Source organism: Petaurus breviceps, unplaced genomic scaffold (assembly GCF_028583685.1).
Source record: "Petaurus breviceps papuanus isolate PSGF00001 unplaced genomic scaffold, PetGlider_PUasm1.0 98, whole genome shotgun sequence".
In the NCBI taxonomy this organism is placed as follows: Eukaryota; Metazoa; Chordata; class Mammalia; order Diprotodontia; family Petauridae; genus Petaurus; species Petaurus breviceps.
Window position 1 is genome coordinate 5,160,522 of NW_027187460.1, and position 26,371 is coordinate 5,186,892.

Consider the following 26,371-nt stretch of genomic DNA (forward strand, 5'->3'; position numbering starts at 1 on the left):
GAGTGGTTTGCCATTTCCTTCTCCAGCTCCAGGAACTAAGGCAAATAGAATGAAGTGACTTGCCCAGGGTCACCTAGCTAGTAAGCATCTGAGGTCAAATTTGAACTCAGGAACATGAGTTTTCTTGACTCCAGGCCTGGCACTCTATCCACTGTGCCACCCAGCTGTCCTATAATAATGATTAATAGCTCAATTTCTATAGCACCTCAAGATTTGTAAAGTATTTAACACATATTATCTCCTTTGATCCTCTCCATAATCTTGTGAAGTAGAGGCTTATTAATATCTTCACTGACAGATGAGGAAACTGAGGCTCAGAAAATTTGAGTGACTTTCCCAAGTGAGTTTCTGAGGCAGGTTTTGAATTCAGGAGCTCCTGACTTCAAGTCCAATGTTATACCTATTAAGTTATGCTGCGTCTTACACCACCCTATCCCATCTCCTCCTATCTTTCAAGACACATATGTAGCTTCTAACACACGATCCTAATCTTGCATTAGGTGTTCAACTGAAGTCAACCATGCCCAGGCTAATATTGGCGGAGAACTAATGAGAAGAGTATTAGAATTTATGGTGCCACTCCTTTCTCAGCAGCCTAATCCAAAATAATAATGATAATAATAATGATAAAATAGTTCCAGCATGTTGTGAGGAAAGCACTTTGTGAACTGAAAAGCTCTTTGTAAATACAAGCTATTATTATTACTTGTTACATATTTCTGTTCATGTTATGCTATATGTGCACACATATGCCAGCCTGCCTTTAAGAAGGTTATATCAATTGGAAAACAAATAAAATTGACATTATTTAATATTTCCCTTTCATATAATACCTCGATACTATAGAAAATGTTAATGAAACAACTGCTCTGACTACACCTGATGAGATGGTGGTTACCTTCTGGGGAACCATAATGGCCACCCAGGGATGATTCCTTCCCTACCCCACTTTATAATTCTCCCTCTATTACTCCCTAAACCCTGGAATTTAGGAACCAAGGCAAGTAGATACAACCTATCTCTTTAATCTCAACAGCACTGGCAATTCCAACAACAGCAAGGACTGACTGCACACACATTACTGAATAACCTCTAAATGATGTATAATAGGGATCATCCCACCAATATGATGTTTACATTGAGATTATTCCTCTTACCTATAGTCAATGCCTCAAACAGCCGGTGGATAATTTTGATATCCTTCACAATTCCTGATTCCTGGATTCTCTTCACAAAATCATCCAGATGCATATGCTTCTTTGGTAACTCAAAGTTTTTCACGTGGTCATCTACCTTGGTGACTTCTCTTGGTTTTTCCATTATTTCACTAATGAGTCTTTTGAGCTCTGGCTGCCGTTCAGCTTGGGAACGCTCAGAAGAAGACATTGACTCCACCATTCTATTTACGAGATCAGCAGGAAAAATACTTATGTCCGTTCTGTATAGACTCTGAAAATCTGAAAGCGCACCCAGGAGCTTCCCTTGCATTAAATTAATGAGTCCTCGAAGGTATAAATACCTTGCCAGCAGCACAGAGTTATCAGATGGTGGGAAATTGATAGCCTTACTCAGAAGGTTGATAAAATCAGCAAAATAGGAATGAACACACTGACTCACCAGTGGAAAATGTATTTCTGGTATCTTGAATGTGTATACTGATTTGGAGGTCAGCTTTGGAACTAAAAGCCAACAACAATAAAAAAAATATAAGTAAGGTTGAAAGTAAGAAAGTTATCAACATATGCCCTCAAAGTCAATATTATTTGCTCATCATAACTTTTAGGTGGAATATCTGTATACCCTGGGAACTATGTCTACATGTTGCAAAAAATCCAAATGCTGCAGAACCTGAAAATGTAGTGAGTCTATAATCTACCATATATTGGCCATGAAACCAACCTCTGCACATATTCCTTGAACCCATACTATTCCTATGAAGTGACTCAGAATCTGTTTTGATCAATCAATCAGTGTTTACTAAGCACTTATTTTATGTCTGATATTGTGTTAGGCACTGGATTTTTTAACTCAGATGTTTTTTTCTTTTTTTTATTATTATGAAGTTGAAAAACATCAAACATGGGCTTTCAAGTATGCAAAGGGCAGAAAAAAGGGAATGTATATGAAACTGAACATCTATCACATACAGTTTCTTAAGTATATATTAAATTGAAAACAATAGTTTTAACAAAACTGTCCTGCTTATCTGTGTCCCTTCTGAACTTCCTTCTTTCTGTTCTAAATATTTTTTATATTTCATTGACACTTGTCTATTTTCCTTTTATATTATTGTATCACTATCAACTCTCTACCCAGGCCAATAATTTCAATATAAACCCTTCTCATATTGTTCTGGATATAGGTCAGTCAGTTTTCAGATCTCTCCAGGGGCCCCATCCCATCCACTTATGAAATACTCCAGGATTCAAATGGAACTGGGACTCTCCATCTACTACTTCCCATAGAGAGAATGCAGTGAGAATGCTTGAGAAGGCACTCTGATCTCTCCAATCCCCACCATGGGGGCTTCCCTTCACCAAAAACTAGCCCAACAGATTCAACTTGCCACAGCAGTTCCAGACAGGGGTGAGTGTCCCAGCTCTTTTTTATATTTAGAAGGACCTCAGAAGCTCTAAAACAAGCTGATGTTTACAGAATGACAGGTTAGAGTTGGCCCCTGGGTCAGTTTACAAACAAGTTGGTGCTATGGTGGAACATGATTTGCTGCAGCTCAGAGAGAAACAAAATGTGTCAAGCGTCAAACTGTCAACTTGTATTTTATTGTAATTTATATTTCAGGGGCTCCTTGGATACTTCAAGATGACATTATAAACTAAATTATTTTTACAAATTCAGCTATTTCACATAAGCAAACACCATGTCATTCAGTTAGGATATTTTAAAAATATGTATCTATTCCAAAAAAAAATATATCTAAAAAGTCTAGAATTGCATTTCTGCATTATAAAAAGTTTTAGCAGCTTCTGTCAAAGTCTAGGGAAAGAAATGACACAGATAAATCACTTTATCACCTGTATTATTGCCTTTATAACTATTCACAGTTTCTATTTTCCGAAGTGATGAATTCCTTGGGGGTAATTCAGGTAATGTTATGTCTTGTAGATTTGGCATGCTCATTACCATTCGTCTGTTAGCTATGTGCTGAGGAGAAAATCTTCGAGAAGCCATTTTCTCAATTGTTGGTCTTCTTGGGCTTACAAGCATGACGCTCATTCTGAAAAGACAAATAAACCATAAGTAACCGTATTCTATAGATGTTGCAATATACTGAAGAATATGACTCCTCAGAGGCCAATATGAAGGCAGACACAAGCAGAGAAGTAGAAATTAGAGCTGTTAATGAAATGGAAAAACATACTATACAATTAAAGAGTTTATCAATGACCATTTATTAAGTACCTACTATAACTAACATCTAAAATTTAACCTGTATCCAAAAAGAAAATCCAGAAACTTAGCAGTGGCTGATATCTCTAGCTCCAGAGCAGTCTCTAAATGATGGATTCTTCATAATTTTTTTTTTTCACCACGGCTGTCAAGTGAAGCCTATGTACCCTCTCTTAGAATAATGTTTTTAAATGCATGAAATAAAAATACATAGAATGGCTAAGGAAATTAATTTAATTGAATTAAAAGAGTCATCAAAATATTTTTTAAAAAACAATTTCATGGACCCCAGAATAAAAACCGATATTCTGAACAAATCCAATTTAAGATATTTGGGGCTTAACATTTCAGCAGACTCTCACCAAACACTCAGTTTGACAGTTTAAGCACGATTATGTGTTTGTTCTGGGGAAATTCTAAAAAGGATTATTAAGAGAGATGGTTTGTGAAAAGAAAATTGATAATTTCAAAGAACATGGTTTCACCAAGTACAAGTTATGCTAGACTATCCTAATTTTTTGTTGTTGATAGAATTGCTAAACTAATAAATGAAGGGAACTGTGGTTACAGTCTCCCTAGATTTCAGCAAAGCTTTTGATAAAGTATTTCATATTATTCTTGTGGAGAAAATGGGGAAAGGCAGACTAGATGACAATACAATTACATGGACTCAGAATTGGGTGGATGACCAGACTCAAAGAGCAGCTGTTAATGGTTCAAAGACGACATAGCAGGAGATCTGCAGCAGAGTTCCCCAGGGATCAGCTTTATGCTGTTTATCAGTGACTTAAGTAAGGACATAGAGAGCAGTCTAATCAAATTTGTCAATAACACAAATCTGGAAGGAACAGCTAACAGTAGATGATGGTCAAGACACAAAAGTGTCTTGACAGGCTGGAGCAGGGGTCAGCAAACTCCTGCTTTCACCCACAAGCTAAGAACAGCTTTTACATTTTAAAATAAAGTTTAATTATATTTAAAAATGTAAAAAATATTCTTGGTTCACCGACTTTACAAAAACAGGTCAATGGCCAGTAATAGTACTTGACCCCTTAGGCTAGAAAACTTTGGGCTGAATTGAACAGAATAAAAATATAGAGATAAAGGTAAAATTTTGTATTTGGATACAAAAAAAAATCTACAAGTACAAATCTGGGGATGGGGAGGGGAGTTAGGAGGGAATACAATTGTTCTGAAATATATCAGAAGGTTTCAGTGGACTGAAAGTTCAATGAGTTGGCAGTGTAATGTCTCAATCAAACCCCCCCCCCCCAATTAATCCAATCTAGGGCTATGTTAAGAGAGTCATAGTTCCCAGGAATAAGGAGGTGACAGTCTCACTGTACTTTGCCATCATCAGACCTCATCTAGATTATTGTATTCAGTTTGGGGAGTTTAAGAAGGCTATTGGGGGCGGCTAGGTGGCACAGTGAATAGACCACTAGCCCTGGAGTCAGGAGGACCAGTCAGGAGGACCAGAGTTCAAATTCGGCCTCAGACACTTGACACACTTACTAGCTGTGTGACTTTGGGAAAGTCACTTAACCCCAACTGCTCTCCAAATAGAAAAAAAAAATAAAAGAAGGATATTGATAAGCTTCCCAGACAAGGAGTGACCAGGACCATCCAGAGTCTTGAGTCTATGACACATGAGGACTGGATGAAATAACTGAGTAGAAGACAAGACTTAAGGGAGGCATGGCAAACTGTCTTCAATTATCTCAAAGGCTATCAAGTGGAGAAGAGATTAGAAGTGTTCTATTTGGACCCAGAGAATAGAACTGATCAACCTAGGCTTGATATCATCATAAACATAATAATGAGAACAGCCCCAAGTAGAATGGACTACCCTGGGAAATGGTAGGGTCCTCTCCTGGGAGAGCTTCATGCAGAGATAAGGTGGCCACTTGAAGGGGAGCTAGGTGGCACAGTTGACAGAGTGCTAGTCGGGAGTCTGGAAGATCTGAGTTCAAGTCCAACCCCAGGTACCTCCTAATTGTGTGACCCTGGGCAAGTAATTTAACCTGTCTCAGTTTGCTCAATTGTGAAATAGGGACAATAATAGGACCTACGTCCTATGGCTGTGAGAATCAAATGAGATAATATTTGTAAGGCGTTTAGCACAATATCTGGTACATAGAAGGCATTTAATAAAGGTTTCTCTTCTCCTTGCTTTCCCCACTTGTCTGACATGTCACTGGAGGGATTCCTTTGTGTGTGACTGCTACTGAGGTAAGCTTCCAATTCTCAAATTCTGTGATTCTGTGATACATACAGGAAAGACGAAGTGGATGAAGAACGCCTGTTGTCCTGATTGTGATATAAAGTTAGGACAGCTCACTCATCAGTATATATATATCTTCAACAGATATTGCAAATGAACAATGTGAGCCACGGATTGAACAGAAGGAAGAAAATAGGCAATGGCCTTTGGGAAATTAAAAAGTTCCTTTAATGATCCCAAGATTCTCCCTGAAACAAAAGCCAATCTTTTTTTTTTTTTTTTTTTTTTTTTTAGTTGGGGAAGGTAGGGCAATTGGGGTTAAGTGACTTGCCCAAGGTCACACAGCTAGTTTTTGTGTTAAGTGTCTGAGGCTGGATTTGAACTCAGGTCCTCCTGACTCCAGGGCTGGTGCTCTAATTCACTGTGCCACCTAGTCACCCCATAAAGCCAATCTTTTTAACACCAATATTCTTCTGGTGATGTCTTGGGTAATAAATCATGGAATATTATAGTTCCTGAAGAAACGAAGTTAAGCGGGGTTTGGAGAGTTCGTGGTAGGTATGACAGATAAATGAAGAATTATGCAGGACAAGAAGTATAAAGAGAAATATATGACTGGTAAAACAAGAAGAAAGAACACAACTGAGAGAGGACCAATGGACAGAGAGCCTGTGTACTCCACAGGTGCTCATAAAATGTCAAGAGAATAAGCATTTTCCTACTGATTTAGGTGGGCCTGCCATGGAGGATTTTGGGGAAGATGTGGAGGAAGTCCCACAAGATAGAGACATGGTATGTACAAGTTACAGTCTGCTCTGTTGGAGGGAGTACCCACAATGGCAAGATTGCAAACACATGGTAGTATCAGGGTATAAGGGCAACGTTTCTATTAAAGCGAGAGATGGATGGTATGCATATTTTACTACATATATGAGAGACAATATTTGACTCACAGAGTGCAACCAAATTAATATAGTGCTAGGAATCAGAAGACCTCGACTCAAATCCTGGGCCTGCTGTGTACCAGATGTATGACACTACCCATACTGCTTCATCTCTCTAATCCTCAGTTTTCACATCTATAAAACAGAATGCCATCTGCCCAGCCCATCTCAAAGGATGGTTGTAAGGATCAGAAGGGATGCTCAAAATGGATCTAGGATCTCATAGATTTGGGAGTACATTCCACTGATTTAGCCCACAATCTCTATATGCTTGCCCATTCTATGTAATTCTTATCCAAGTGTTTCTCGAAATTCACAACAGGAAGTTTACCCTTTGTGCTACGACCTTCCTGGTTTCCCTCTCCCATTGACAGAGCACCAGAGGAGCACCTCAGCTGTTATCCCTAGCCAGACAGAGTACCATCTTCTCTTCCGCCTTTTTTTTTTTTTTTAATAAGCATCAAATGAGATAGCTTTTGTAAAGCACTTAGAACAATGCCCGGTATATGGGAGATGCCTACTAAGAGCCTGCTCCTTTTTCCTCCCCATCCTATATTTCTTGGATGACATATTTTACTCCAGTTCCTCTACGTTTCTCACGGGTACTAGACAGCTCACACACATAATGCACCAGTCTGCTGTCTTCTGTGGGAGATTAATCTTCTAAATCTTAATATTTTGCTATTTTGAATTTGACAAATAATAACTTCTCATACACAAAAAAGAAAAAGGATTGCATATGCAACAACAAATGAGATTCATTTTTCAATTTGAGTCTGTTCTATTTCATATCTTGCTGCCATATAGGAATACTAGAATAAATCCCACATAGGAATAATGTTGTTGATATATAAAAAAAATGGGCCCATGTGTTCACAGGAAGCTTGTGGTTACTAGAGGGGCCCTGAAATTTCCAGAAGACAATCTAGCCCACTCTCTTCCTCCTGTTCAACTCCAGGCACAGCTTGATGTCCATCTGTACTCTCTGTCCCAGACATACAAACTGATGGACAAGTTCTATAGCTGTCCATCCAAATGCATGTTATAATCTCAACACTAGCCATTCTTCACACACTTCTTCTCTGGATAGTCACATAAAACTCTGAGTAGTTAGAAATTTTTTCCAGGAGACTCTGCAATGTTCTGTATGATGTTACAACCAACACAGTAATCCAAAAGCATCCAGAATAACTTTTTTTGACTTGGATCTCCTCTATCATAATGGTGAACACCTTTAGCAAGCATATCTATCTCTGTTTTATGCTTTTCTTGATGTTTATGAGCAAAGGGCTGTTGAAAAGGGTTATATCTATTATTATGTCTTTCAAGGAATCCTGGATGCCTTTGATATATAAACATATTATGGGAAAGGGGCCTTTAAGATGGCATTACCCTTTACTTTCATAAATAAGAAAAAAAAATAAGAATAGCAGGATCTTATATTCTCTACTTCTTTGAGGCAAAAATCAAATCAACAAGTATTTCTTTTTTTTTTTTTTAAGCAATCAGGGTTAAGTAACTTGCTCAAGGTTACACGGCCAGTTATTTCTGGGTGTGGTGCTGAGTGTCTGAGCCCAGGATTCAATCTCCAGGTCATCGTGACCCTAGAGCCGGTGCTCTTACTCGCTGAGCCACCTGGCTGCCCCTAAGCAATTGGGGTTAAGTAACTTGCTCAAGGTTACACGGCCAGGTGTTTCTGGGTGGGTGCTAAGTGTCTGAGCCCGGATTCGATCTCCAGGTCATCCCGACACTGGAGCCGGTGCTCTTACTCGCTGCGCTACCTGGCCGCCCCGAATCAACAAGTATTTATTAAGGACCTGCTATGTGCTAGGTACTGTGAATACAAAGAAAAGTCAAAAATAATCCCTGTGGGCTCTCAAGGAGCTTGTGGTCTAACGGAGGACACAACACGCAAACAACAACGCACAGAAAAGTTATCTACATGGGATAAATGAGATCATCTCAGAGTGAAGGTGCTATGATTCACTGGTGACTGGCAAAGCCCTTAGCCAGAGAAGCCAGGAAGCAGATATGAGGAAAGAGTGTTCCAAGCATGGAGGGAAAGTCCATGAAAATGATCAGAATCTAGAGATGGTGTTATCACGTCTGAGGAACAGCAAGGAACCCTGTGTCACTGTATTGCAGAGTATATACACAAGGGCAGGGACTGTCTTTCTTTCTGCTTGTACTTGTATTCCTAGCGTGTAGCACAGTGTCTAGAGTGTAGTAAAAACTTAACAAATGCTTTGTTGACTGACTGACATGAAAGGAGCTAGGATATGAAGGGCTTCAAAATCCAAACAAGTGATTTTTAAATAGTACTTCATTTTTTTCCGAATTACACGTCAAAATAATTTTTAACATTCCTTTTTACAAGATTTTGAATACCAAATTTTTCTCCCTCTCTGCCCTTCCTTCTTCCTAAAATGGAAGACAATTTGACATAGGTGATACATGTACTATCATATAAAACATGTCCATATTAGTCACATTTGTGAAAGAAGAAACAGATCTAAAGGAAAAAAAACCATGAAAAAGAACAGTTAAGTGAAAAAAAAATTGGCTTCAATCTGCATTCAGAGTCCATCAGCTCTTGATCTAGATGTGGATAGCATTTTCCTTCACGAATCCTTTATACTCTTCTTGGATCATACTGTTGCTGGGAAGAGCTGAGTCATTCATAGTTGATCATCACACAATGTTGCTGATACTGTGGACAATGTTTTCCTGGTTCTGTTCATTTCATTTTTCATCAGTTTGAATGAGTCTTTCCAGGATTTTTCTGAAATCTGCCTGTTCACCATTTCTTATCGCACAATAACATTCCATTACATTTATATAACATAGCTTGTTCAGTCACTCCCCAACTGATGGGCATCCCCTCAGTTTCCAATATTTTGCTACCATGAAAAGGGCTGCTATAAATATTTTTGTACATGTTAAGTTCTTTTCTGTTTTTTTTTTAATGATCTCTTTGGGATATAGACTTAGTAGTGGTATTGCTGGATCAAAGGGTATGCACAGTTTGGTTGCCCTTTGGACATAGTTCCAAATAGCTCTCCAGAATGGTTGGATCAGTTCACAACTCAACCAACAGTGCATTAGTGTTCCAATTTTCCTACATCTTTTCCAACATTTATCATTTTCCTTTTTGGTCATATTACCCAATCTGATAGGTGTGAGGTGGTACCACAGAACTGTTTTAATTTGCATTTCTCTAACCAAAAATGATTTGGAGCATTTCTTCATTTGCCTAAAGACAGCTTTGATTTCTACATCTGAAATGTGCCTTTTCATATCCTTTGACCATTTATCAATTGGAGAATGGTTTGTATTGTTATAAATTTGACTCAGTTCTTTATGTATTTAAGAAATGAGGCCTTCATCAGATACTTGCTGTAAAGATTGTTTCCCAGCCTTTTGCTTTCCTTCTAATCTTGGTTATATAGGCTTTGCTTATGCAAAAGCTTCTTAATTTAATATAACCAAAATTATCTATTTTGCTTTTTGTAATGCTCTCTCTTGTTTGGTCATAAACCTACAACTCATTTAACTTCTCCTTTAAGAATTTGGAAGCTAGGTAGTGCAGTGAATAGAGCACCGGTCCTGGAGTCAGGAGGACCTGAGTTCAAATCCAGCCTCAAATACTTAACACAAAAACTAGCTGTGTGACCTTAGGCAAGTCACTTAACCCTAACTGCCCCCCAAAAAGCAAAAAAAAAAAGAATTTGGAGGCTATACCACTTTGTGCACATATATTTAGCACCAATTTGTGCACATATATTTAGTATTGATGTTACTTCATTGTCTATGATATCTTTTAGCAAAATGTAGTTTCCTTTCTTAATCTCTTTTAATTAGGTCTATTTTTGCTTGTGCTTTGTCTGAGATCAGGATTGCTATCCCTATTTTATTTTGTTTTTTTTTTTAACTTCAGCTAAAGCATAATAGATTCTGCTCCACCCCCTTATCTTTTCTCTGTGTGTGTTTCTGCTTCAAGCATGTTTCTTGTAAACAACTGATTGTAGATTCTGGTTTTTGATCCATTCTACTATCCACTTCTGTTTTATGGGAGAGTTCATCCCATTCACATTCACAGTTATGATTGCTAACTATGTATTTCCCTCCATTCTTTTTTTTTAAATTAAATTTTATTTTTTATTTTTAGTTTACATCATTCACTTCCACAAGATTTCAAGTTACAAATTTTCTCCCCATCTTTTCCCTACCCACCACCCCAACACAGCAATTCCACTGTATACCCCCTTCCCCAATCTGCTCTCTCCTATATCCTCCTCCATCCCCCTCCAACTTTCCAGTAAGGCAAGATGGATCTCTATACCACAGTGCCTATATATCTTATTTCCCAGTTGCATGTAAAAAAAAATATATATATATATATATATACATACATACATATACATGTATATTTTTTTAAACATTTGATTTTAAAACTTTGAATTCCAGATTCTTTCCCTTCCTCCCTCGTCACCCACCCTTACTGGGAAGATAGGCAATTCAATATAGGTTGTACTCGTGTAGCTATGCAGAACATTTCCATAGTGGATATATTGTGAAGGACAGACCATATTTCCCTCCAGCCTATCCCCCCACTTGTTCTGTTCTCTACTTTGACCCTGTCCCTTTACAAGTGTGTGTTGTGCTTCTAACTTCCCTCCCCTCCAACCTGCCCTCCCTCCATCATTCCCCCTCTCATCCTTTCCCTCCCTACTCTCTTATAGGGTGAGATACCCTATTTACTGTATATGTTATTCCCTCCCTAAGTCAAATTCAATGAGAGTAAGGTTGACCCATTCCCTTTTGCCTTGCTGTTCTTCCTCTCCATTGTAACAGTTTTCCCTTACCTCTTCTATATGAGATAATTTACCCCATTCTGTCTTTCCCCATCTCCTCTCATTATATTCCTCACTTCTCAGTTTCACCTTTTAAGTATCATCCCTTCCTATTCAATTGGTCCTGTGCCCTCTATGTATATCTATACACATATATACACACACTCACATATGTATTCATATGCCCATATACCCTCCTATATAGACATATATGTATGTATATATATGTATGTACATTTATATTACCTTCAACTATTCTCATACTTTTGATGCCTATTTTGCTCTCTTGTTCCAGGATATCAGGGCAGTTTTCCTTGATAATTTCTTGAAAGATGCTGTTCACATTATCCCTTTTATTATGACTTTCAGGTAGTCTAATGATTCTAACATTGTCTCTCCTGGATCTATTTTCCAGGTCAGTTGTTTTTCCAATGAGGTATTTTGCATTTTCTTCCATTTTTTCATTCTTTTGAAGTTGCTTGATTAATTCTTGATGTCTCATAGAGTCATTAGCTTTCACTTGTCCAATTCTAACTTTTAAAGAGTTGTTCACAGTTAGCGTTTCTACTTCCTTTTCCATTTGGCCAATTCTGCTTTTTTCTTCCCTTGCTTTTTAGAGGGGGGAAGGCAGGGCAATGGGGTTAAGTGACTTGCCCAAGGTCACATGGCTAGTAAGTGTTAAGTGTCTGAGGCTGGATTTGAACTCAGGTCCTCCTGACTCCAGGGTCAGTGCTCTATTCATTGCACCACCTAGCTGCCCCCAATTCTATTTTTTAAGCAGCTTTTTTCTTTTTCCAAGCCACTGACTCTTTTTCATAATTCTTTTGTGTCTCTCTCATTTTCCCCCCAATTTTCTTCTACTTCTATGATTTTTAAGATCCTTTTTTTGAGGTCTTCCACAAGTTCTTTCTGGGCTTGTGACCACTTCCCATTTTCCTTTGTGGCTTTGCCCAATTGTTTGCCTACTGTCCCCACTATTGTCTTCTTCTGAGTTTGTGTCTTGATCTTCCCTGTCACCATAATAACTTCCTATGCCCATATTCTTTTTTTGCTCATCTTTTTTGGCCTTTTCCCTTTCTTTTAAATTTGATTTCTCTCTTCTGAGACACTGTCTCAGGCTTCTTGTGCTAGAGGCTGCAGGTTCTGGCTGTTTACCTGGTGCAGTACTGATGTTACCCTGAGGGCTATAGGGGACCCTTGTGTCTACTGCTATGCTTAGGGGATAGGATGGGGGGGTGGATGTCACTGCTTGAGACCACAGGGTCTGGCAGCTTACCTGGTGCTGAGCTAGGGTCCTAGTGGTGGTATCTGGCATATACTGAGGCTGGTGGGGTGTTTCTGTGTTTCCCTGAGATTATACTAAAGCGTGTGGTGGTCTGGCAGGTAGAGGTTGCCTGTTTGCCCAGAGCTATTCTGAGGAATGTGGAGGTTTGTCTCCAAACACATGATTTTATATTTGAACCTGGAAGTAATATGGAACCACTGGAGTTTACCAAATAGATGACATGAGAATTTGATTTGTACATAGATGGCTCATATAAAGATTTTGTAGAGTTGGTAGAGTAGGCATATAGGTTGGTAGTTGTGATTTTTTGGTATTAATAAGGTTAAAGATTTTTTTTTCTACACTTATAGTATCTTCCTGTCCTTTGGCTACTTCCCATATGGGCCCTCAGGACTTTCACTCTTGTGTCTCCCTCCAGTATGGATCTCATTTCTGTATATTTGGTCCAGCTGCTTTCCCCTTCTTCATCACCACTTATACTCACCAATCAGCGTATATGAGACTATGATATTAGACGGTCAAGTATAGTAGTACCACTGCCCTGGATGGTGAAAAGTTTGTCACCATAATCTTTACAGATCTTTTCCATTTTCCTCCTTAAATGCCTTTGGTATGACTTGGTTCAGTTGGCTCTCTTACCAAGCTTTCCCCAAACTGGTTTTAGGCTCCACTGCTTTTCTCTCCTTCATCAGATGCTGCCACTCAGTCATCTAGCACTTTTCTTTACAAGAGTATACAAACATGTTTACATTACAAACAAGTGTTGCCATCGGCTTCCATCTCTCTCTACTTGGCAAGTAAGTCCCTGTTTGCTGAATAAGTTGCTTTCAGGGTTTTGTTAGTTTTCTTTGTAACATATTTGCAGCAGATCAACAGCTATATAAAATTATGTAATCAATGTCGATGTTGTTGTTGTTGCTGTTGAGTCATTTCAGTCATACCTGACTCTCCATAACCCCATTTGGGGTTTTCTTGGCAAAGATAATGGAGTGGTTTGCCATTTCCTTCTCTAGCCCATTACAGATGAAGAATTAAGGCAAACAGAATTAAGTGACTTGCCCAGGGTCATTCATGCCTAAGGCCAGATCTGAAGTCATCAAGATGGGTCTTCCTGATTCCAAGCTATCCACTGCACCACCTAGCTGCCCATGCAGTGCTGATACCATTACTTAAGTCCATTCCCATTTCTGATTGCTGGTACTTGTTTATGTAGTTCAAGATTGAGTTGTTTTAATTGTTCAGCATTTATTTTTCTCATTATCATTCTTTTTTTCTGATCTTTTCCCTGATAAGTCAGTGGTCTGACTTATCAAAGACAAGTGATTTAGAGATAACACTGAATCAATAACAAATCTTTTTTTGTCTGGGTAAAATGCAATCTTTTTATGTTTTTTTTAGTGTTATTTGATGCTTGCCTTGTATAGCACCTATCAATTCTTTTCTCAAAAAAAATTGACACAAAAGCATCAGGATTATACTTTTTATTATTTTTGTTCAGTAATTACAGTTGTGTCTGACTCTTTGTGACCCCATATGGGGTTTTCTTGGCAAAGATACTGGAGTGGTTTGTTATTTTCTTCTCCAGCTAATTTTGAAGATGAGGAAACTTAGGCAAACAGGGTTAAGTGACTTGCTAGTGTCTGAGGCCAGATTAGGCCTCATGAAGATGAGTCTTCCTGATTCTAGGCCTAGCACTCTATCTATGAGTGGTCTACGAGTCTTTGGTCTCTCTTTGGCTTTCTCTGAACCATGTTTTCCTATATATTTCTTATCATCCTCACCTTTACTCACTTTTGCATGGAAGTCACTGAGTACCACAGTATACTTTGCTTTAATTTGGAATGTCCTAAGAGTTTTTGTAGAATTTCTCTATCTCTTCATCCTTAGCAACATTGATTGATGCATAAACTGAAATTAATTTCATAGTGGTCTTCTTGTAAATACTTGTCATCAGTTCTACTGTATGAGTTGATCAGTTCAATGAAATAATCTTTTTTGGTTTCCTTTTGATGTACAATAAAAACAACTTTACCAACTCCTTTTGAAAGTAATAATGAATATAAAATTACTTTTAAAATTATAAAGTATGACCCCAAAGTAAAGTTATATTACTATTCATCATAATCAAAATAATTAGTAGTTGTAGCACTTACTTCAATACATCAAGTATCCATGATTTCATTGTTGTATATACTCTCTCCCTACATACCAATGGCAACCTCTCCATTTCTTACTTCTTAATTATAAATGACCAAACCAACACCTGTTGGCCAGTCATCTGGTCATGAGCATCTCTTAACTTGGGCTGGTCCTTGAATACCAGATCACTGCTAGATGCAAAATTATTATTCTATAGGGATATACTCTTGGTCTAAGAAGCAGGAATCACTCTCAAACCACCATAAGACACAAGAAATAGGACTTTAATGGAGGACTCTTATTATAGTTTTAAGCAATAATAATAAAAAATAATTCAGGATTATAAAAGGAATTATCTGAAGGTATATGTAGAACCTATATTGGATTACATGCCATCTTTGGGGGGACAGGGGAGGAGGGAGAAGGAGAGAAAATTTAGAACTCAAAAACTTGTGGAACTGAATGTTGTAAACCTAAAATAAATAAATTTAAAAGAAAAAAAATGGTATTATCCCGAGACAAGTTTGAAGTAGTTACTGACCATTTTATTGTATCACCTAATTGTAACTTTCAAATGTGAGAGATATATAAGTTTTATTGTAATAATTAATCCTCATCCACTAAAGTAATACAGAATCCCTCATCATTGTACTGGGGTGGTCATTAGCTCTGAAAGGCTAGGCCAGGAAAACACAAGCTCTAGAAGGTCTATCCTACAAACTAGAAAGGCCTTAAGTATAGTCCCTGTGATTCTGATGATCAAACAGCTGTCTATTGTTGAGGATCAGACCAATTAAACTCAGAAAGACTCATCATCCCAGCTGGTAACAGGGAGATGCATTTTTCTGCCACAGCAATTCTTGAAGGGCATTTGCTAAATTACAAAAGGGCTGAGATGTGGGCTAGCGGAGGGAATACCCACATCAGTGAAGTAACAAATCCTTGAAGGGCTGAAGTAATTGCTTATCTTACCATTTTCTTAGCTTTGTGGATCTGATTTGGACAATTATCCTTGAAGAGAATTAATTATAACAAGTATCTAATTACTTAATATTCCCTTAAGAAATGAGTTATCCTAAGATAAATTTGAAGTAGCTACTGACTATCTGATATTGGATTTCAAATAAGAACAACAGTTTTTGAAATATACTGTGAAGTATAAAATTTTTTTTAGCCAAAATAAAGGTTTTTTTCCAATTTACTTTCACAATAAGTGACAAATTCTGAACCCCAAATCTAGCCTAGAGTAAGCCACTAAGGGAGGAGGAAATATGTACCTTTCTTCTTCAGATTCAGTGCTAAGTTCCATTTGAGCAAATGCATCCATCCTTCTGTTAAGACGAGCTTTAAGAAAAGAATGAAATATGTAGGTCTCTAATACCTGAAATGCACAAGAAAACTTCAATTACAACTAAGCAAATTCAAGTGTACCAAGCTTCCTTCTCCATAATCCACAGTTCCTCCTAGCACACAGTCATTTAATAAGAATTTGCTAATTAATGGAATACTACATCTAGACAACAAGAAGTAGAGGTGACTATTCAAGTTTTGATTCAAATGACTTAAGTGAAACTAAGAATTAATAGGGGCAAAGGTGTGGAAGGGAAAATCTTCCCTGAGAGGGGATAATCAAATGAGAGGACTTAATCTGGGAGATGGATATTATAGAGATCTCCTTCAATGCAGGATCACCTTGGTTTTCAAGAGCCTTGGCGTGGCCCTCTCCTCTCCCCTTACAGTCAACTGAAGGGATCCCACCTGAGAGACACCATCAGCAGAGCCCTTCCCCAGCCCACGACTAGCAAATTCCATCCCCCTATTGTGGTAATCCCTAAATCTACTAAGCGAAAACTTCTTCCCCTTGCCACCTCTTTCTCCAAATTCTTATCCCCATTCAGCTGAGCACTACAACTCTCTGGTTTGAATTGTCTTCTTCCTTTTAGAAGTCCCATTCTACAATCAGCAAGCTCTCTTTCACCTCTATCTCTTTCTCTTATACTTCTTTCCATTTTCTGGCACTATCCATTAAGCCCACTCCTCTCAGACACCACCACACAGGGCCAGGAGTTAGCACAGTGTTTGCTCTCTTGCTGCTCTCAATAAATTCTATTGAAGTGCACATAATCTGACTAGAATACCCAACCAGATCTTTGCTTCTATAATGTAGTGACTTCTAGGTCATTCTCTCCCCTTCCTCAATGAGTTCGGTACCTTGCACAGCCTTCCCACTATCAGAGGTGGCCCTGGACTATCTGATAACCAATCCGAGATGGTCAGGTAGTGGCAAGGGCCTCCACTACCACTGGAGGATGGGGCTCTATCTCCTTACTTTCCTCCCCCCATTGTCCTTTTGGGCTATCCCAGAATACACCTGAGACATCCTTATCATCTTTCTGGTCTTTCTGTCCCACAGTCCCCAAGCATTTGTCATCTTAACTACTTTAGTAGCTTAAGAATGTCTGCACCTTGCCATTTGACCGAACACTTAAGGCTGAAGACTTTTGGGCCTTTCCATATGCCCATCCAGCTAAACTGATTTATAAACAATCTTTATGAGAGCAGGGATTCTCTAGCTTTTCCTATTTCCATAATCAGTGCTTAGTACTGTGTTTGACCCAAAGTGACCACTTAAATTTTTCCCCATTCATTCATTCCTTGTAGAAAATCTATACTTGAACACCCAAACTAATCCTTGGTACCAAAGTCATACAGAAGATTCAAACATCTGGACCTCCCAGGTACTCTATTTTAAGTCTAATATTTTAGCCTATTTCCAAAGTTATTCAGAATAAAAGGTTACACACACACAAATTATGTTGGTGAAGCTAATAAAGATATTGATGTGTTTTCTTATGAGCCTGTGACATCCTGTTAAGCATATGAAGGATCTTTCCCTTACTTTCAAGATACTTTTGTGCTAAAATAACAGTACAGGCAGGCATTTATAAACATAAAATCTTTAATTTTATGAAAATAGAAACATGCTCAAGAAGCTGAATTCACTTTTAAAGATAATTCAATCTAGTGATCTGCTGAGTTTTCTTGATCAACAACTAATACCATCCAAAGTATACGGGATGAACATAAGAATTTTTATAGGTAGTAAATTATTTCAAGATAAAGTAACAATAGCTGATGTTAACATAGAACTTTAAAGGTTTTCCAAGAACTTAATAAATATTATTTGCACCTCACAGTAGCCCTTGGTATAGCCTTCTCAGCTTGGCATATTCCTGCCCCACTAGTCTCACTGGTGAGTTCTTCCTGGAGCTTCCATGTTATGGAGGGCCTGCCTTCATCGCCCTCCTAGTCCTGTCCTGACTTCCTGAACTTCAAAACAAAAACTCATTTACATTACACAGACATAATAATGTATTCATGTTGTCTTATCAAAGTATTGGATCCTCTGTATAAATACTGGATGTTCCAAACATCTTATTACAGTTCAAGCTTTAATATGTTTAAGCTTTAATTAAGCTCCACCTGCATGAAAACTTTTGGGACATCCTTTATAGGATGGAAACAATAATATTTTTAAACTACAAAAATAAATAACTGCAATGTCTAAGAATATCAATAAAATTATTTTAGTCAATTTTACATGTGATATAAATATTTACAGATGCTATATAAATTAAAATATTTTACCTTTTTATAAAATGGTTGATCCCCTTGTGCTCTTGTTTTGACAAATTCTTCACTATTGAACACTCTATGCTCATAATTAAGATGGTTTTTTACATCTCTAATAAGAGAAAGTACATTATAAGTAATGAAACATCTTAAAATATATGAAACTTTCACATAGTAACAGCAGAACAACTACTGAAAAATATATACTTTGCAAACATCTTCTTCAGAAAGTCTAGCCCTATTTCCCAGTGACATGGTTTAGATGACATTGGTTACTTGCTGTTTTCTAATTGCTTCATGCATACAAAATTACTTTCTTATAAAACAATTAGGTCATAAACTCCTGTAGGGTAAGGATTACCCTTTCCTTTTCTTGGTTACCACTCTCAGGAGTTAGGAAATCAATGAGTACTTATTTATTCAATACATCAGTACATTTTAAGAAGGCAGGACCAACAGTCTTTCATGTGTGTGTGTGTGTGTGTGTGTATATGCACACACATACATGTATATGTATCTCTCTCCATATATATATATATATATATCATACATCATACATCATACACTATACCAGAGGTGTCTAACTCTCAGCCTCCAAAGAAGCTTCAAGACTCCCCCCAGTACCTTCTAAACCAGATTAAAATGTCATTGGGAAATATTTAACAAAAATACAGAAAAACACAATACAACATCGATAATGTTAATTTGTGGTTTTCTCAGTCAACATTGGGCCACAGATCAATTTCTATTTGAGTTTGACATCACTAGAGTATACATCTAATCTATAGTCTTTTTCAGACAGAGGAAACATGTATGCATGATTTTGGCTTTTTGTGAATTAAGGAAAGTATCTAATTTATATTAATAATAGCTAGTATTTACGTAGTACCTTGAGGTCTACAAAGCATGAACATATGTTATCTCATTTGATCTCCATCAAATAATAGGGCTTTTGGTTATCTTCAGGGTTTTAGGGTTTTTTCCTCTCAGGAGATTTCTCTGTTTTCTTTGGTACTATGATATGACTGAAACAAAGCTCCGTTTTTAACAATCTCAACATTTTAAATGTTTTTCCCTTATTTTTAAAGATTCCAAATATGAAATTATACTAGTCAAATAAATTTCCTCATTTCATTCTGGCTTTCTCAGCTCCCTGAAAATTAAGTCCTTCCTCACACACATATGTAGATATACTGAGAGAAGTTAGAGTAGTATAATAAAGTGGAAAGGATCCTGGAATTGGAGTCACTAAGACCTGGATTCCAGTCCTGGCTTGACCACTCACTTAGTCACGTGACTGTGAGTCAAGTTTTCTCATCTGCAAAAGGTGATAATATGTGTACAATTTCCCTCACAGAAATTCTGTAATAAACAATTTCTGATCTACAAAGTTCTACATGATGATCACTTATGCAGGAAAATACACTAAAAAAAAAGGCTTCTCTCATCTAATTTCTCTACTTTTTTGTATGGACTTAATTTGTAAAATAAATGCTCCTTCAGAGAACAACCAAAAAAACATGAAAAATGGATGAAAACCTGAACTGTATGTACATTTGGGAATCAGAAGCAGCATGAATTGTCAAAGATGAACAGTCAGGTTTTTTTTTCATAATATGAATCATTATTTGGTTCAAAGAAATAAGTGCATATTCAGTCAATCAGCTAGCATCTATTATGAATCCATTATGTGGCCAGCACTGCACTCAGTGATGCGAATACAAATAATGCATAGCAAGCAAAGGTTAGCAGAAGTTACATGATAATAACCATTTTGGGTATTTTGAAGTAAGAAACCTCTACAATGGTATCCAGAGAAGTGACAGATCCCTCATGGAACAGGACACAAAGTGACAGCAGGAGCTATTGGGGCAGAGTACATCAAAGAGCCTGTTTTTCTTTGCTAGAGGACTCTGGTGGATGAGAAAGCGATAAAGAATGAGAAAGGGAAGTGCTGGAAAAGAAAAGGAAGAACAGAGTTGGAAAAACAAAAGACCCTAAATTCTCTGGCAAAGATCAATTTAATTGAAAAAATATTTCCAATCAGCATTTAGATTGCATCATTTTGTCAAGTATTTAAGTATGCTTTTCTTTATAGGGTATAAACTGGACATCGGAAAGAACAGTTGCTGGATCTTTGTATTGGTCCAGCAATGATCCATGCATTGACTGGTCATCTCAAAATGAATGTTATTTATTTTAGTATTTTACTCTACTTTACTAAATCTACTTTAGTACCGGATACCTAATGGAAACTCATATTCTTGATAATGATAATCATCAAAGAAAAGAGATGCAAGAAATATTTGCGACAAGGAAGCCACTCCAGGTGACTCAGATTTTCAGGGTCGGCTTATCCAGTTTTTAGAATCACGTGTACTTTTTGCTTCTTCACCTGCTGACAGCAAATTACTAATTAGACCAATAACTGACTTGTTAGTACCTCTTCCCTTCATTACAATCCTCCTCCAATGCCTCCCGGGAACCAGGAAAGCCACCCGACAGCAAATTCTTGAAGACAGTGTCCATGAAGCACAAATTCTAACAGTTTCTACACCAAACTGAAAAAGCTTCAAAAGTACAGCTCCAGCAATGAACTGTGAACTCCCATCTACTAAGACATGGTGGGTTTTTCTGCCCTAGTAAAGAGAATACCCACACTGATGAAAAAAAATCATAGATCTTTTTAAGAATTCAAGAAGCATCACATCAGTACACACAGTGAGAAGAGGGTAAAATGCCCCCTAATTTTTTCTAACACTTAACATTCATACTCAAAAGATCTGACAAAAGAGAAATATGGAATTCATAACTAAAGTGAACTTTCCTGACAGCTGATGGCTTTAATTTAACCATGGTCTCTCATTATCATGTACTGGCAAGGTTTTTGAAAAGAACACGATTACAAGTGCATACCTGAAGATGTTAACAATTAGTTGTAAAGTAATTTCCTGCATTTCAGAATTCCGTTTTTGTTGCCATGCCCTTCTACGTGCCTGGACCTCGCTTAAATCTGTGCTTGGCATTAGATGGGAGAGTTCTAGATCATAGTGCAACTTAAGGTTTCCTACCCTAGAAGAAAAAAGATTTTTGTGAAGAACATTACATTTAAAAAATAGTATTTCATTTTCCCCCAATTATACATAAAAACAATTTTTAAATTATTTTTTTTCTTAAAGTTTTGAGTTCCAAATTCTATCCCTCCCTCCCTCCCCTCCTCTCCCTGAGATGGTAAGCTATCTTACATAAGTTATGTATGTGCAGTCATGTAAAACATTTCCATGTCAGTAATTTTGTGGAAGACAGGATGGAGGAAGGGAGGAAGGAAGGAAGGAAGAATGGGAGGAAGGGAGGAAGGGAGGAAGGAGGGAAGGAAGGAGGGAAGAATGGGAGGAAGGGAGGAAGGGAGGAAGGAAGGAAGGAAGAAAGGAGGGAAGGAAGGAAAGAAGAAAGGAAGGAAGGAAGGAAAGAAGGAAGGAAGGAAGGGAGGAAGGGAGGAAGGGAGGAAGGGAGGAAGGAAGGAAGGAAGGAAGGAAGGGAGGAAGGAAGGAAGGAAGGAAGGAAGGAAGGAAGGAAGGAAGGAAGGAAGGAAGGAAGGAAGAAAATAGTATGCTTCAGTCTGTTTTCAGATGCCAACATCTCTCCCTCTAGAGGTGGGTAGCATTTTTCATCATGAGTCCAATGTGATTGTCTTAGATCATTGTATTGCTGAGAATAGCTAAAGCATTCACAGTTGGAGAACATTACATTTTAATAATAATTAGCATTACATTTGATAGTAACATTCTCTCTATTAAAGTCAGATAACTATTAAACTCTTTATTAAATGCAGATAAATCAGAATGGCATGGAGATGGCTCTTGGTTCTCAAAGGGGAAGGCAGTGGAGCATTCATTCTGATGGGTCCAAACAAAGTGTAAAGGTAGTAAGCAAGGTCCTGGGGGTGCATCTCTACTTCCCAGCCTAAATTTAGAGAGGCTCATCAGCAAGTTTGCTGCAAGGTGATACATTTTTTGGCCATAGCAAGTCTCAAAAGTCCATCTACTGCATTATCCTGGGGCTTCAATCAATGGAAGGAGTTCCCATACTCAACATTTCCGAATTCTTAAAGTAGTAAAGAAACATTTTTATTGACAGTGTTGACCTTGTTTAACCATTTTAGAAACGTATTAAATTCCTATTATGAATAACACTTATTTCTTGGGACACAGACTTCCTGCCCTCAAAAGAGTTTATAATCTAATAATGGCAATGTGGCCTTCTCTAGGAGCATATTTTTCCCTCCTAGATGTAAATTGGCTATTTTGGTATATCTGAGGATCATTCAAGGTCTTGATAGAGAGGGGGAATCACTAAAGAAGTACTTTCTCTTTCAAAAAAGAACAAATTTACTCTTACAATGTGGGTTGCTTATTATAGAATCTTCATTTACAAAATGAGGTTAGATTTAAGCAGCCTTTAAAGTTTCTTCCAGTTCTGAAATTCTATGATGATGATTCAACAACTTAATTAAGTCAAAGCAAAGAAAGTACCCCTGAAAAATTAATTTAACTAAGCTAAATGCTCTTTCATTGACCAAAAAGGTTAGCTTTGGATACTGGCTATAATGATGTTATTGATGATGATGATGAGGAGGAGGAACAGGACTAATACATATTCTCAAAGCACATGAGAAAAAAAAAGAGCTATCCCAGCCCATTTTGTATCTGGAGAAATCTATAGGATCAGGAACCATGAAAAGCCTTTCCCCTGCTCAGTCCCCTAACCTTCTTGCCAATTCTCCCATTCCCTTTCCCCTCCTGACTGGATGCTGACTTTTCATTTTCCACACCTGTGGGAAAGAACCCACAGTCTCTACTCTAATCCAATTTATGGGTCCATTCCTCCAGATGGATATAATCCTCATACCACTTGGATGAGCAAGGAAGCACCAAATGTAATTCTTACAGTGAGATGGAAGACCATTTGACCCTACTATCTCCCCTGCCAATGTGCACTAAGGTCTACCACACCTTACTACCTCATGCCCTTCAATAAAGATGATAAAAGAGGGGTGGCTAGGTGCTGGCAGTGAATAGAGCACCGTCCCTGAAGTCAGGAGGACTTGAGTTCAAATCCGGCCTCAGACACTTAACACTTACTAGCCATGTGACCTTGGGCAAGTCACTTAACCCTAATTGCCCTGCCCTCCCCCCTCCAAAAAGCAAAAAAAGAAAAAGATGATAAAAGAGGAAAATTGTAAATGTTGCAGAGGTTAATAGGAAAACAGGCATAATAATCCATTGCTGTTAGAGCTTTGAATTGTCATAGCCATTCCTGAAAGCAATTTTGGAATTATGCTCCAAGTCACTAAATTGTGCATTACCCTTGACTCAGTGATAGCACTACTAGTACATGCACAAAAGTGATTTTTAAAAAGAGACAAAAGATCCATATATGCAAAAATATTTATAGTAACTCTTTTCATAGTAGCCCCAAACTGGAAATTAAAGGGGTACCAACCTATTTAGGAATGACTAAACAAATCATGACATATGAATACAATGGAATATCACTGCCCCATAAAAAATGACAAAATGGACTGTTTTGGAGGAAACTGGGAAGACTCACATGAACTGATGCAGAGTGAAGTGAGCAGAATTAGTATAACAATTTCTACAATAATAGAAAAATTATGAAGACAAGCAACTTTAAGGATTTTACAATTCTGATCAATAAAACTGCAAACCATGATGGTTCAAAGATGAATTCCCCCCTCCCCCCCACCAGTGCGGTGACGGTCTTAAAACGCAGAATGAGATATAGATTTTTAGATGTGAGCAATCTAGAAATGTGTCTGATAGGCATGCTTGTCATGAGAGTTTCATTTGTATTTTAAAAAAGCTGTTCAGTGTGGGAGAAAGAGAAATAAATGCTTATTAATTGGAAAAATAATAAAAATTAAATTTGGTGGAAAACTTGAGCACTTGTAAAAACATTTAGAAAGACATAATCAAGTGACCAGAATTATACAACAGAAGTGCTTGTTTCTTCATAATCTAACAGATAACAAATCATTGAACTACAAATACAAACCTCAAAATCTCCTTGAGAATTTAACAAAAAAAATTGTACTTTAACCAGTACATTATCAAAGATAAAATTTTTCACCTATAATTGCTCAAGCATAATTATGATCCACAAACATTTAACATTTTCTTGAAAGATGTTTTGAACATCTTCAATGTTCTAAACTTACAATATGCGAATGATGTGGAATAGAAATATTTCAAAGCACTGAGAGCTAATGGCGGTAATAAAAACCAAGTGAGAAGAGAAAGTACTTCTCATTCAAGTTGTCCTATATGATACTAGAATTTTCCTGAAAAGGCTTTTAGTGAGTTATAGAAGTTAGCCTTGAGGCTACTACTTTCATCCTATTACAAAAATCAATCATTTTGTTTACCTATGGAATCACCAAACACTAGACATAAAAGAATGGTAGTGACTTGTCCCAGGACTATTTCTGAGGACCATCAAAATGAAAGATTAGATGAATGAAGTTAATAATTAATGATAATAATAAGAATCAGAAGAAAAGCAGTGTGGTGGTATAAGTGTAGAGAGTTGGACTAAGAGTCAAGAAGGTCTTTTTCCAAGATTTGCCTCTGACACACACAGACAATGGGACCCTGGACAAAACAATTAACCTTATAGTTCCACTGGGAATTCTTAAGGCTAAAAACTACAGAAAAATTGTCCATATGCACTGGTAAAAGGAATGTACTCATGGGGAATTCCTTATAGCAATGAAATCACAGGTCTGAACCAAATAATATTAGCTAATCTTATTATATGTCATAATAGTATACATACACAACCCCATCTTCTATAGGAAGCTTTCCCCAACTTCTCTTAACTCCAGTCCCTTCTCTCTCTTAACTATTTCATATATATATAGTTTGTATAGATTTGTTTGCATGTGGTCTCTCCCATTAGATTGTAGCTTCTTGAGGGCAGGGACTGCCTTTTGCTGCTTTTTGTATCCCCAGCACTAAGTACAGTTCTTAGAACATAAAAGGTTTACTGACTTGCTGACATGTAACATCACATTATGTATAAGAATATATAACAGATATTTAGTATCTGCCAGATGATATACAGGAAGGAACATAAAATGGAAGGTACATATATTATAAAGGACATAAGTGCATTTCGTTACTAATCTTTAATTTTCATATCCACTATCTCCCTTTTCAAAACAACCACATGAGTTAAGCAGGGCAAGGATTACTTTTGCTTTTCAAAGATAAACATAAAAAGATACAAGATATACTTAACATCATACCATGTATTAATAGTAGGTCCAGAAATAGAATACAAGGTCCCCAAGTTCTAGTTCAATGAGACTTTCCATCACACCCCCTGGCTTCTGCAGTATCAGACAGTCAACTGATATTTCTCATTGGCAATTCTTTCTATATGGCAACAGTGAGTTTTTGGGAGGTGAAAAGCTGTCCTCAGCTTCCATTTTGGAATTTTACTGCTGACAGGGATCCATTCTGTGTCACTGCTAATGTCAGATAATGTTTCTCAAACATCTAGGATGCATTATGTATACTGGATAGTACATAGATTATGCTTTCACCACCAATTCCCATGATTGATGGTGATGGGTATATACTTCATTGTGCTTTTAGTGACTGCTTGCATTATTTATCATAACATCTGACAAATTGGCCACAGAAAAAGGAATTAGCTTTTGAATATTCTCCACACAGGGAACCTGTGATGACATCATAGACTCTATCCTACTCACATCTGGTTAGTGTAGGCTAGTGATGACAAAAGATTTCAAGGGCCCAGATTAAAAAAAAAATCAGTTAGCAAGATAATTCAGAAATAG

The 26,371-nt window shown here is 37.4% G+C and overlaps 1 protein-coding gene across 2 annotated transcripts in view; it reads right to left on the bottom strand.

The window, feature by feature from the left end:
- The window catches only part of DENND3 (DENN domain containing 3), a 118,364-nt gene that overhangs the window by 43,894 nt on the left and 48,099 nt on the right, over nt 1–26,371 (bottom strand). For both annotated transcript variants that reach the window (XM_069081362.1, XM_069081361.1), the window contains exons 9-13: nt 21,403–21,558; nt 18,502–18,598; nt 16,131–16,234; nt 3,033–3,235; nt 1,158–1,679 (exon numbers count right to left, since the gene is read on the bottom strand). In XM_069081362.1, coding sequence (XP_068937463.1) covers nt 1,158–1,679; nt 3,033–3,235; nt 16,131–16,234; nt 18,502–18,598; nt 21,403–21,558 — 1,082 coding nt within the window. The remainder of the gene's footprint in view (nt 1–1,157; nt 1,680–3,032; nt 3,236–16,130; nt 16,235–18,501; nt 18,599–21,402; nt 21,559–26,371) is intronic.